The 14,588-nt window shown below is 39.1% G+C and overlaps 1 protein-coding gene across 3 annotated transcripts; it reads left to right on the forward strand.

Moving 5' to 3' along the window:
• Nucleotides 410–3,783, forward strand: LOC109822751 (abscisic acid 8'-hydroxylase 3-like). 3 transcript variants are annotated; one of them, XM_020388998.1, is made up of 8 exons: nt 410–1,268; nt 1,342–1,660; nt 1,944–2,327; nt 2,405–2,579; nt 2,658–2,683; nt 3,022–3,102; nt 3,183–3,301; nt 3,430–3,783. In XM_020388998.1, the coding sequence occupies exons 1-8, from the start codon at nt 1,081–1,083 to the stop codon at nt 3,521–3,523; spliced, it is 1,386 nt and encodes a 461-aa protein (XP_020244587.1). In that variant the 5' UTR covers nt 410–1,080; the 3' UTR covers nt 3,524–3,783. The 3 variants fall into 3 exon arrangements, with proteins under 3 accessions (XP_020244587.1, XP_020244586.1, XP_020244585.1); XM_020388997.1 differs by having other exon boundaries at nt 410–549; nt 673–1,268; nt 2,405–2,683; XM_020388996.1 differs by having other exon boundaries at nt 2,405–2,683.

Consider the following 14,588-nt stretch of genomic DNA (forward strand, 5'->3'; position numbering starts at 1 on the left):
AGAACAAACATCTAAACGTTAAAACTTCCCAAAAATGTTTTAAAAATGATCTCGTTTTTATTGCAACCAAAGATTATTAATGACATCAGATATGTTCAACCCTTGCTGGAACTTTCTGTCAGTCTGAAGACTTATTGGAAAACTTACTCATATAAATGTATCTTGAGGTACTTTTCTATGGAAATTTCTATGGGGAAGGTACTACTAACAAGCCGAATTCCCCAACGCCCAGCTGTCGTCGACACGCATTGATGTGCAGAAGACCAGCATTGACTCCTCAAAAGTCCAAGATTAGATAGCAAGATAGACCCACAACGAATCACAGTATCAAATTTAGTTTGAAAAAAAAACGGGATATTTCCAAAAAAAAAGAAGAAGATCATATGGGTACAAAGAGATCCACAGACTTGGCTATGGAAAGAAGAGGAAATGAGAGCCAATTTCGTAGACTTTATCGCAAACCAAAAGAACCAAAAAACAAACCCATGCTGCAGGAGAAAGAAACATAATTGTCAATTAGCCCGTGACGCATGAAGTTGACGCGTCCAGGTTCGCTACACTTTGTTTATTTCACCAATCAATTCGGTGCCATATCTTTCACCTGACATATGATTTTGTGCACGTATAACGGCAGCTTGACATGCTTCTCTACCCCCTCTCTATATTCTACAGTCAGGGCTTGAATCGCTCGAGCTTCGGTTAGGAATCGCTTGTGGGTGGATCATCAACAACGGGTCAGCCTAAAGTGTCAGCACCCGACACGTGCGGGTGTAAATGGGTTCAGCTCATCCTGCCTGGAACTCTTGTGTCCATGGATTGTGTCGTATGATCTGATAAAGACCCAAACAAGCATTCAAAAAATATCGGTGATGGTCAAAGACCCGATCAGACCCGAACATGGTCTAAAAAGCACGAGCCCCCACCCATTTTTGATCAGGTCTATGTTCAACCAGACCTGATCTGAAAACCTGACCCACCAACACCCCTATTGCTTACTTAGCTAATATAAATCCCTCCATCCAAACTCAAAACTACAACACAAAGAACGTGTTCCTCTCGCTACAAACTCTAGAGACAACAATGTTCATGATTCTCCTCTCATTCCTGATACTTCTCTTCTTGATATGCTCCGTGCTGTCACGAGCCTCCTCATCAGCGACAAAGAGGCTGCCTCTTCCTCCAGGCTCCATGGGCTTGCCCTACTTCGGAGAAACCTTCCAACTCTACTCCAAGAACCCTCACACCTTCTTCAAACTCAAACAGAAAAGGTTGGTTCCAGTGCTCCTCCGATTTTACTATTCGATATTGGTGTTACGTACGTCAAATGAATTTGTATTGTAGGTATGGTTCCATTTTTAAAACGCACATACTGGGCTGCCCCTGTATTATGGCGTCAAGTGCAGAGGCAGCAAAGTTCGTGCTCGTGTCAGGTGCACACCTATTCAAGCCAACATTTCCGGTGAGCAAAGAAAGGATGCTTGGACAGCGAGCGATATTCTTTCAGCAAGGGGAGTATCATGCCAGGCTGAGGAAGGCTGTGCAGAGAGCAATGTTGCCCGATGCTATTAGAGGTTCAGTGTCTGACATTGAGGAGGTTGCTTTGGATGCCCTGAGGTCTTGGGAGGGACATGAGATCAATACATTTCACGAGATGAAGACTGTAAGGTCTTCTGAATCTCCTCGAATCTTAGTTTAGTCCCACACGGGAAGGAAAGTTGAAAGTTAAAGAATAGACATAAGCAAATAAATAATAGGTCAAGACTATAAGGTTAATTGTTTTTGGTCCGAGTTGGTACTGAGATACCTCCACACAAGATTTCTCGAACCATATCACTATGTTTTTAGGTTGTCTAAGTTCTTGCCAATAATTGGTGCTAATAATTGGTTATTTCGACCATGAAGTGTGCATCGCTATGTTTTATCTATTTCCATGCATCTTGCAGTATGCTTTCAATGTGGCACTGCTATCTATATTTGGCAAAGAAGAGATATCATACGTACAAGAGCTGAAGCAATGCTATCATACCTTGGAGAAGGGCTATAACTCCTTGCCTATCAATATCCCGGGGACCCTCTTCTACGACGCGATGAAGGCAAGAACACGACTGGGTCAGATAGTCGCCAAGATCCTAACATCAAGAAGGCGAAAGAAAGCAGAGGCCACTGATTTACTTCGATCTTTCATGCAAACCAACAATCTCGATGATGATCAAATCACTGACAACATCATTGGTGTCCTCTTTGCTGCTCGTGACACCACCGCAAGTGTTCTAACATGGATTGTCAAGTTCCTTGGCGAGAACCACACCATCCTCCAAGCAGTAACTGTAAGATATCACTCTGCCCTTATTTTTCTTTTTCTCAAACTATTTTGGGTACCTTTCAGTAAGGTAATGAATTGCAGGAAGAGCACGAGGAAATCATCAAGAAGATAAATATAAACAATGAGGAGAGATCCCTGAGTTGGTCGGATGCCAAAAGGATGTCTCTAACTTTAAGAGTGATTAAGGAGGCGATGCGGGTTGCTTCAGTTCTATCTTTCACCTTCAGAGAAGCAGTGGAAGATGTTGTGTATGAAGGTGACGTCACTAATGTTCAGTTAGAGCTATGGTTTTCATGCCTTCATGTATGTTGTCTTAGCCTTCTTCATTTGTCAGGCTATCTGATACCAAAAGGATGGAAGGTCCTGCCATTGTTTAGAAATATTCATCACAGTGAAGAATACTTCCATGACCCTGACAAGTTTGATCCTTCTTCTTGTCAACGCTTCTACTGTTGAGGGCGTTGTGACTCTCTCAAAGAGAGCCCGCCAGAGGCAACGTCAACGCCTTGCGCGGCAAATCGCCAAAGCGATGGAGTCTACGGACGGGGTCCACTACAACGCGGATCTGAAGAATAGGAGAGGCAAACAGCCTCAACAAATGAAGAATGGCGGTTCCTCCAAACCGTCGACGAACGAATGGATCCGGGTCAAACGGAACCGTTCGACACTCGAAGAGCGGATTCACAAACGCATGGAAGGTCCTGCCATTGTTTAGAAATATTCATCACAGTGAAGAATACTTCCATGACCCTGACAAGTTTGATCCTTCAAGATTTGATGTAAGAATTGTGAATGCTTCGAACGTCCCCTGATCTGTACAAACCTGTTCTATTGATTTGATCCCCTTCGTTTCTTTCAGGTTGCTCCAAAGCCTAACACTTTCCTGCCGTTCGGGAGTGGGGCCCACTCATGCCCTGGGAATGAGCTAGCAAAGCTGGAGATGCTTGTTCTCCTCCATCACCTGACAACAAAATACAGGTCACAGGCACTAACCAACTACTGCATCACTTTCAGTTTCACTTTGTTTCGGTTAATTGCTTCCGCTACTTACGGATGGCACTCTTTATCCTTTTTTGTCTCTGATGATGTGTTGTGAACACTTTCAGATGGACAGTATCAGGTCCTGGAAGAGAAATTCAGTTCTCGCCTTTTGCGCTGCCTCGGGATGGATTGCCCATCACATTCACCCTGAAGACATGACTACCATTTGCAGAAGTCATTCAACAATATGTCATAAAAGAAAACTTGAAAATATAATTGGTTGTGATCCTTGCTATATTTACTCAAGGCAAAATATTGTCCAACGGAGAGATGTGAAGACTTGCGTTTTCGTTCCTGCTGTAAAACTAATAAGTATGTAACGACAGTATTGGCTCAAGGATTTTAATTCTTCTTATTCTTCTCCCAGATTACATTTCAGATTTGATAACAATTATTATAATAATAAAAAGAGATAATAAGGATAGTTTCGTGGGACTAGATAAGATGGAATTCTATTTGGATGTCAAGATTGCCAGCGCTCTGACTGCCTTAATCCTTTGTCAATGTTATTAGTTCTTGAGGGCAACAATGAAAAAAAAAGTCTGACTCTCGGAAAGGCGACAATGAAAAGCTTATGATCTCCAAAGGGGTAGCATTGTTCAAAATTGACCACGACTCGCCATCAATACCTTCGTTCCTGAGGAGACTCTGGCAATCCTTATAGCATATGAAAATGAGATGAAAAGTAGAAGTTCAATTTAGTAAATAATGTAATTGTCTTCCTTACCAGATATCAGAATTCTACTTCTTATCCTCCCCGCATCAATATAAGTTGATTATTATTATATCCTTCTTAATTGCTTGCGTCCAAATTCGCATAGGCAACCTCAGATCCTCCTTGCCCCGTTGTTATAACCTTATCACTTTTCGTAACAAAAAGAGAAATCCAATAGTTCCTCCACCAGGGTTGGCAGTTCTCCATCTGCCTTAATTGTTTGTCAAACATTAGTTAAATCTTGAAGAGGGCAAGTCTGATCTTTTAAAAAGAGAAAAATATTTTCACCATTGAATATTATAGTCTCCGAAACCTGCATAGAAGGATAATTTAATGATTCACCTAGATAGATAGGAAATTGGCTTCCAAAGTCATTAATGTACAATAGCTGTCAAATATTATACAGGTGGCATTGAAAGATTTCATCGTAACAACTTTCTTCCCATTATAAATCTATAATGTCTTATGCATTGACCACATGCCTAAAAAAGTTCTGTTCCAATTCTTTTTCTTATCAACAATAAGAAAAAATTTTTGTCAAAATTTGAACTTGGAATCAAATTCTTAGCCATTGAAGACAATCATTTTTAGATTAGGTAATTATAGGCTGCTAACTCAATCTGCTTTAGTTACCAATGAGCTGGCAAAAGATTTTTTTTTCTTCCATAGACCACTGCTTACCAGCTCTGAATTCTTTTCCAAACCCTCATCCACCCCAGGTCCATGAATCCGCTGGTGAGATGTAAGCCCTGGGACCCATGGAGTACAACGCATGATTTGACTCAATCCATTGTCAAAATTAACTAGTCAATATTACACTTGGCTCTCAAAACCCATCATTTAAACCATTCAATCACATAATTAATATCCAAATTGGGACTAAATCTTGGGGTATCACAATCACCCCGTCATAATTACGCGACGTCCTCATCGTGGCATGACAATTTGTCAATCTCAGTGTCACACCAACATGCAATGTGGACTCTAAACGTGGCTCCTATGGACTTCTAGAGATGGATCCCACTGCACTCATGCGGTGAAATACTAAGTCCTGTATAGCACTTAGCTCTATATTTCCGACTTGCTAACTACTCTGATATCATTTCTCATGCTCTGGGCCTATGCACTCGTTGGCTCGATGTATGCTCTGTTAGTCAAAAAGGGGAGGAGAACCTTCGGTGATCAAAAAGGGGAGGAGGACTTTCAGTAGCCGTATTTTTTAAAAGAGGGAAGCAAAGGACGATGTCTTTGTCAAATGGCAGGAAGAAAAAAGGGGAGTACTCAAGCTATAAAACCCCCACCCCTCTTCCCTTAACTGATCATCCTTCAGCTGCTAAGATACATTCAAGGCAGTGAGAAATTATTGAGGCTAAGAGGGTGAGAGAACTCAATGAGTGAAAAATCTAAGAGAGAGAGTACTCAGGAGAGAAAATTGAGAGCAATTTTCAGAGTGCTTGTAAATGAGTGAAAAATCTAAGAGAGAGAGTACTCAGGAGAGAAAATTGAGAGCAATTTTCAGAGTGCTTGTAATATTTCTTCCATTAGTGAAAGATCTGCACTCAGGAGAGAAAATTGAGAGCAATTTTCAGAGTGCTTGTAATATTTCTTCCATTAGTGAAAGATCTGCAGCAGCCCGTGGACGTAGGTAATTTTATGCCGAACCACGTAAATCTTGTGTGTCCTCTTATTGTGCATTTATTTGCTTTCTCGTAAATCTGGTTATAAGAAAATTTGCATAGTTTTTCCCAACAACTGGTATCAGAGCTCCGGTTGTAAAACCTGTTAAATTTTTTGTGAGATTACTATTCATGTGAATAGTAAATATCATGAATAGTAAATTTTATCGACGGTATCGACTTACTGGCAGAGGTGTCTTAATACATGGTGGTTCGCAGAAATTATCAGAAACTATCCAAAGGAAGTCAGATTCGAGTGGGAGCGATGGCTGCATACGAAAGAAGATAAAAATTAAGAAGTTCGATGGTGCGAACTTCGGCTTTTGGAAGATGCAGATCGAAGATTATCTGTATCAGAAGAAGCTGTATTAACCTCTCTCAGGAAGTAAGCCAAATGATATGAAGGATGAAGAGTGGGCTCTCCTCGGCAGACAAGCCATTGGAGTTATCCGATTGACGTTATCCCAAAATGTTGCTTTCAACATAGCAAAGGAAAAGACCACGGCGGATCTTATGTCGACGGCTCTCTGCAGCATGTATGAGAAGTCCTCTGCCTCAAACAAAGTTCACTTGATGAGGCGGCTGTTCAATTTGCGAATGACGGAAGACGCATCGGCAGCTCAACATCTTATTGAACTCAACATAGTCATAACCCAGTTGAGTTCAGTTGAGATTAAGTTTGATGAGGAAGTTCGAGCGTTAATCCTTTTGTCTTCCCTACTATTTGGTGGAAAATTTATGGTGAAAAGAAAAATTAAAAGAAATATATTTGATTTGTATTCTCTCAATCTCGATTACAATTTGGATTTTCCGATTACAAAAAAGAGAAGAATTGATCTGAATTCTCCCCTTTGTTTAATTCTGAGTTCTTCACGGTGACGATGGAGTACCTCATTCGAATGCTCGCATCGAATTTGCTCTCTATTGACGATCCGAACGTCTTGATTCACTGAAACGGTATCTCATCCTCACGATTTGATGTTGGGGAGAACTTACAAAGCAAGTTTGAGAGCTCTAAACGAGTTTAGAAGAACTTGCAGAATAAGTTTGAAACTCTTGTAAAAGAGTTGATTTGAACCGAAAGTCGGTTTGTAAGCCAAGGATGAAGAAAGCTCCTGTTTTTGATCTCCAAAGCTCCAGCAATTCCCCTCCCCCCAAAAAAGCAAGCCAATGATCTCTTCTTTGCTGCCAAGGAGAGGGATCCGAACTCAATTGAGTTTACTCCTATTTATAGGAGATTAAGGGGTGTAACCGCCCTCTTAAACTACTCCCCAAATCGTGGGGAAAACGATTCTGAAACCGTTCAGTTCGTGCTTTGAATGAGTCAAACGCTGAAAAATAGCGTTCAGGGTCCGAACTCTGCGTTTTAGACTTAAAACGCAGAGTTAGGCCTATTTTGATGGCTGAACGCACAGGTCGCGTTACGTTGTAAATCTTAAACGCAGAGTTAGGACGCAGAGACGAACTCCGTATTTTGAACCTAAGACACAGAGTTGGGCTCTGTATGAACTCTGTGTTTTGGACCTGAGACGCAGAGTTGGGCTCTGCATGAACTCTGCGTTTTAGACCTGAGACGCAGAGTTGGGCTCTGCATGAACTCTGCGTTTTAAGTCTACGAACTCTGTGTCTGGACTTAATGGCCTTTGCGTTTTAACTCTGGAATGCGAGCATGACCTCTGTGTTTTGATATTGTAACACAAGGATGACCTCTGTGTTTTGATGTGAAGAGACCATCAATTTGTGGTCTCTTTTGCTAAAGCGTTACAAAGACCGTCATCTTGTAATCTTCATCTTAGCTCCTTGAAAATATGAGAGTATTCAGATTGTAACTTCCGATATCGATTGTGAAGGCTGTTGAACTAGAGCTTTCATTGGTTGTTACAAAGATCGTCAGATTGTAACCTTTATCGATCTACGTAAAAATCTTTAAATTATAATCTTCTAGAAGTCGTCAGATTGTAATTTTCATCATTGGTGTTTGACGGGAAATCAGCTATCTGTTATGATTTTTAGACAACCTATACCAACCAGAAAGCTGGAATGCTACAGTCACGGTTGTGAGTAGCTCATCGGAAAACAACAAGTTGAAGTTCGATGACGTTCGTGATCTAGTTCTCAGTTGAGAGATCCGACGGAGAGAATCGGGTGAAGCTTCAATCTCCTCAGCTTTACACACGGAGTCTAGGGGAAGAACTTCAGAAAGAAGTTTAAATCACGACAGATCAAAATCTAGAAGAAGCAAATCTAGATCGAGAAAGAAAGATTTCAAGTGCTACAATTATGGCAAGAATGGTCATTTCAAGAGGGAGTGCCGGACACCGAAGAAAAATACTGGCGCACAGAAGTCTACCAACGTGACTGAAGAAGGAGGTGATGCTATGATTCTAAGCGTCAACAGTCCGATTGAATCATGGATTCTTGATTCAGGGGCAGTGATGCTATGATTCTAAGCGTCAACAGTCCGATTGAATCATGGATTCTTGATTCAGGGGCATCCTTCCATTCCACCCCATGCCGAGAAATCATGGATTCAGGGGCATCCTTCCATTCCACCCCATGCCGAGAAATCATGGAGAACTACGTCAGCGGTGATTTCGAAAAGATACATCTTGTAGATAATGAAACCTTAAAGATTGTTGACAATGGAGATATCCGATTAAAATTGCCAAATCAGACCACATGGAAGCTGCAAGGAGTGAGACATATTCCTGGCCTTAAAAAAATTAATCTCCTTAGGACAGCTTGATGGAGAGGGTTACTGTACAACCTGTTGGCCTTTTTATTTTGATAATGTTTAACAAATAATTTACTACTAATATTATTTGTCTAGTGTTTGTGTTTTTATATTTATTCTAGGCAAACAACAAGTTAGAAGTTGGATGGAATCAAGTATTCACGATCATATCCAATGGAGGTTGACGGAATAATGGAGTGAAGCCTTGCAATTCAAGTTGAAGATCCAAATTCAAGCTTCGTCCATGTTACCAAGATCGAGCGTCATGAATATCATTGCTTAGGTAATTTATTTTTAAATTTATATTATGTGTGTTAAATACTTCAAGCTTAATCATACACACACATACACGTTTTGGTTATATATATATATATATATATATATATACATGTTTTGGTTTTATAGTTTTCAAGTTTATATAAAAATGAATTTGTGAAAATATTGAATTATTTGTTTATGGACTTCATAATAATATTTTATATCAATTCATTAAATCTATAAAATCAGTTTACAAAAGTTTCAATATTGTGTTTATTTCAAATGACAAAAACATGTATGTTTAGTTTTCATGTTTTTGGACATATTTGAAAAATAACGAGTTTTCACTATTGAGAAGTGCAATTCCAAAAATTCTTTTTGTAACATGTTCATTTACATATTTACAATGATTTTCCAAAGTTTTATATTTTTTGGAATTCATTTGCTATTTTTAAAGACACTTCAAAAATCAGTTTTACTATTTGATTCAGGCTGATAATATCTTATCAGTCGACTGGTAAGTCGATTGATGACATCGGTTGACTAATGTGTCGACTAAAGAATATATCTGGAATCAACAAAAAAAAATTGTTTTATTTTGGTCGACTGACCAGTCGACTGATGATCCATCAGTCGACTGATAAATATCGTCAGTCGACTGATGAGCTGAAAAATACCTCTAATGGTCAGCTCATCAGTCGACTGATGAAAATCATCAGTCGACTGATGCTGTAACAACTAGTTTTTTTAGCCTATTCCAGTTTTGAGTTTTTTGTCTTTTTGCTTTGTTTTTCTTATGTTTTGGGGTCTCTATAAATACCCCTCATACCTCAGACCAAAAATTATCAAGAAATTTGTTTATATAAGTTTACAAAAGTTTAGCAAGGGTTTAAGTTTGTTTTAGTTTTGGTTTTTGGTTTGTGAAGCAATTTTCACAAGAGCAAAGAGGAGATCATCCTTTGGTGTTTGAACATTCATTCTTCTCCCTCTCTCTTGTTATCTATAGAGAAGTTTCTTTAAACTCAATTCTAGCTATTTATTATTTTGATTCTAATTTCCATAAGCTAGATTTTATTATTGAGTTTAATTGTTTTATTGATACTCTTTGTTCACACACAATCATTAAGCTTATTGTATTTGCATACATTGTATAATTTGGATCGTGAGGAGTGTGATTTAGAGAGTGAGCTTATATTGTATTTTCATCCATTATAGAGAACAATTTATTTGTATCGTGAGCTATTATTGTGAGGTTCACTTTGTATTATACTAGTACACCGAGAGGAGTGTGTGGTGAGAGACGGGGTCGTCCCAAGAGGAGTGGGGTAGGTGGTAATGCCTAGAGAAAGATTATAATTCCTAACACTTGAGAAAGACACGGGCTAGAGACCAACACTTGAGGTGGTAGTTAGTGTGTTTACATTATGAGTGATTGTAAAGTTTTCGGTGAACTAGAAAACCGAGTGTGTAAACATTATTCGGGTGAGCGTAAAAAACTCGGCTGTGAAAGTAGAGATCTCCTCGAGGTTAGGAACGGAGACGTAGGTCATGGGGACCGAACTCCGCGATCATATCGTTTGTTTGTGTTTGTCATTGACGTTCATTTATATTCGTGCTAATTGTTTTTATCGCATTGCTTACGTTAATTTTGCCTATTATCTAGTTTAGTTTGTTTACCCTTTGTGATTTTTTGTATATCCTTGCACATATATTGTTCATATCTCTTGTGCTATGATATATTTGTTAGTAAATTTTTTAAATTGGCATAAATCGGATTAGATTAGCATAAACTTTATTTACCCCCTCTAGGGTTCTTTCCTAGTGGCATTAGGGTGCTTTCACAACCTTCTCCGGTCATGAATGGAAGATTACCAAAGGAGCACTCATCATTGCTCGAAGTAAGAAAAGTGGTACTCTCTATGTAACCTCTAACCTAGAGAATATTATTACAGTAACAGATGCAGATAAAAAATTAAAGACACCAAAGGCTTGGTCATATGAGCGAGAACGGGATGAAGACACTTCTGTCAAAAGGAAAGCTGCTGGATCTGAAGAATATGAATGTTGGCCTATGCAAGGATTGCATCTTTGGCAAACAGAAGAAAGTCGATTTTGCAAAGATTGGCAAGACACCCAAGGTAAAAAATTAGAGTTGGTTCATACGAACGTATGGGGGCCATCTTCAGTTTCATCTCTTGTAGGTTCATTGTACTATGTCACCTTCATTGATGATTCTACAAGGAAGGTGTGGGTCTATTTTCTGAAGAAGAAATCAGAAGTCTTTGATACCTTTAAAAAATAGAAGGTCATGATAAAAAATGAAACTGGTTTGAGGATAAAGCGGTTGAGGTCAGACAACGGAGGAGAGTACAAAGACAGTAGATTCAAAAAATTTTGCGCAAACAACGGGATCAAAATAGAGAAAACTGTTCCCATGACACCGCAGCAGAATGGTGTAGCAGAGCGCATGAACAGAACTTTGAATGAACGTGCCAGAAGCATGAGGATACATACCGGCTTGCCCAAGTTCCTATGAGCTGAAGCTATCAATACCGCAACCTACCTAATCAACCGCGGGCCCTCAATTCCCTTGGATGGTGGAATACCGGAAGAAGCTTGGAGCAGAAAAGCAGTAAATCTTTCGCACTTAAGAATTTTTGGTTGTATCTCTTATGTACATATAGATTCTGTTGAAAGAAGTAAACTTGATGTTAAATCTAACAAATATGTTTTTGTTGGTTATAATGGTGATGAGTTCGGTTATCGGTTTTGGGATTATGAAAATCGGAAGATCATCAGAAGCAGAGATGTCATATTCAATAAGAATATGATGTACAAAAACAGATCAATTGCAGAATCAAATAGCTCCAGTACAAAAGTTAAAACAAAAAAAATTGCTGAATTTGAGGAGATTTCTGAAAATAATGTTCATACTAGTCCTGAAGTAGTTCAAGAAGAACCAAGCACGCCAGAAGTGAGACGCTCCTCCAGAATTCCTAAGCTAACCCAGCGTTTTTCGCCTTCTTTGCACTACTTGTTGCTGACTGATACTGGTGAACCGGAGTGTTATTATGAAGCAATGCAGGTGGAGGATTCAGTCAAGTGGGAGTCTGCTATGCAAGATGAGATGGATTCGTTTATGTCAAATCAGACGTGAGACTTAGCTGAATTACCATTATGTAAGAAAGCTCTTCATAACAAGTGGATTTACAAGATCAAAGAAGAGCATGATGGGAACAAACGCTACAAGAAAAGATTGGTTGTCAAAGGCTTTCAGCAAAAGGAATGTATTGACTACAATAAAATTTTCTCTCCGGTCATAAAACTGACTACAATCAGACTGGTGTTAAAAATTATAGTTGTTGAGAATTTTCATCTTGAGCAGTTAGATATAAAAACAGCTTTTTTATGCTAATTTGGAGGAGGAGATCTATATGAAGCAACCAGAAGGCTTCACAAAGGCAGGTAAGAAAAATCTAGTATGTCGTTTAAAGAAGAGCTTGTATGGATTAAAACAAGCTCCCAGATAGTGGTACAAGAAATTTGACAGTTTTATGGGCAGCAACGGTTTCACTAGATGCCAAGAAGATCATTATTTCTATCTCAAGAGGTATGACAATAGCTTCACTATTTTATTATTATCTGTTGATGACATGCTCGTTGCAGGTTCACATCTGCAAGAAATTATAAATTTAAAACAAAAATTATCAAAGCAGTTCACAATGAAAAATCTTGACGCCGTAAAGCAGATTCTTGGAATGAGGATCAAGAGAGATACGAAGTCTAGGACTTTGATGTTATCACAGGCTGAGTACATTAACAAAGTACTCTCCAGGTTCAATATGCAAGATGCTAAACCAGTGGGTACACCTTTAGGTGTTCATTTCAGACTTTCCAAAGAGCAATCACCGAAAGACAGAGGAAGAACGTGCACACATGGCGAAGGTCTTGTACGCCTCAGTAATTGGAAGTCTGATGTATACCATGGTTTGTACAAGATCAGATATTGCTCAAGCAGTGGGAACTGTTAGCAGATACATGAATGATCCGGGCAAGGTGCACTGAGAAGCAGTCAAATGGATCCTTAGATATTTACGGGGCACCACATGTAAAGCACTTTGTTTCAAAGATGGAGATACAACACTAACAGATTATGTGGATGCTGATTTAGCAGGAAATGTTGATATCAGAAAAATCACTACATGGTATATCTATACTCTAGAAGGTACTACAGTGAGTTGGGTTTCTCAACTGTAGAAGATAGTTGCTCTCTCCACAACTGAAGCAGAATATGTCGCTGTTACAGAAGCCAACAAGAAAACAATGTAGTGCTATTCATCTAGCGAAGAATCCGTCAAAGTGCTATTCATCTAGCGATATCAATCCTATTCATCTAGCGATATTCATCTAGCGATATTCATCTAGCGATATCCGTCAAAGTGCTATTCATCTAGCGATATTCATCTAGCGATGTCAAAGTGCTATTCATCTAGCGAAGAATCCGTCAAAGTGCTATTCATCTAGCGATATTCAAAGTTTCTTGGATGAATTAGGCAAGAAACAAGAAGACAATGTCTTATATTGTGACAGTCAAAGTGCTATTCATCTAGCGAAGAATCCGTCTTTTCATTCCAGAATGAAGCACATACAGATGCGATATCATTTCATCCGGTCACTTCTGGAAGAGGAAATTTGAAACTTGTAAAGATCAGTGGAGCTCAAAATTCGACAGACATGCTGACAAAGACGGTGACTACTGACAAACTGAAGTTGTGTTCAGCTTTAGTTGGCCTGTAATAATATCAAGACTGGGGAAGAACTGCTGCATAAATCCAGATGTGAAGACAGATTGAAATCAGTCTTCAAGTGGAGATTGTTAGTCAAAAAGGGAAGGAGGACCTTCGGTGATCAAAAGGGGGAGGAGGACTTTCAGTAGCCGTATTTTTTGAAAGAGGGAAGGAAAGGACGATGTCTTTGTCAAATGGCAGGAAGAAAAAAGGGGAGTATTCAGGCTATAAAAACCCCACCCCTCTTTCCTTAACTGATCATCCTTCAGCTGCTAAGATACAATCAAGGTAGTGAAAATATAGAGAGGCTAAGAGGGTGAGAGAACTCAGTGAGTGAAAAATCTAAGAGAGAGAGTACTCAGGAGAGAAAATTGAGAGCAATTTTCAGAGTGCTTGTAATATTTCTTCCATTAGTGAAAGATCTGCAACAGCCCGTGGATGTAGGTAATTTTGTGCCGAATCACATAAATCTTGTGTGTCCTCTTATTGTGCATTTATTCGCTTTCTCGTAAATCTGGTTATAATAAGGGATTTTGCGTAGTTTTTTCCAACATGCTCTAGGACTCACGGAGCGTGACATATGATTTGGCTCAATCCACTATCAAAATTGACCAATCAATAATACACTTGGCTCTCAAGACCTATCATTCAACCATGATTTGGCTTAATCCACTGCCAAAATTATTACACTTGGCTCTCAAGGTACCCATCATTCAAACCATTCAATCGTTCGACCAATACCCAATTTGAGACTAAATCTTGAGGTATCACACTCAACACAATCACCAAAAACCATTACATACTTATGTGAGATGATTAAAAAGGTTTTTGCAATTAACATCATCCTGTATACTGGGGTTCTAACCCAGACAATAAAATATAGTTTCAGATCCTTTTATCAACACTTGGTTTTATCACCATATTTCTGAACTGAACTACAATGTTAAAGTATTTTTTTTATAATCCCAGCATTGTTTCTAAGTTATAAATTGACTAAGTTCCAGTAATAAAAACCAGGACCTATAAATAATGCATGGTGCATATCCCGAGGGGT

This window comes from Asparagus officinalis, chromosome 8, assembly GCF_001876935.1.
Source record: "Asparagus officinalis chromosome 8, Aspof.V1, whole genome shotgun sequence".
Lineage (NCBI taxonomy): Eukaryota > Viridiplantae > Streptophyta > Magnoliopsida > Asparagales > Asparagaceae > Asparagus > Asparagus officinalis.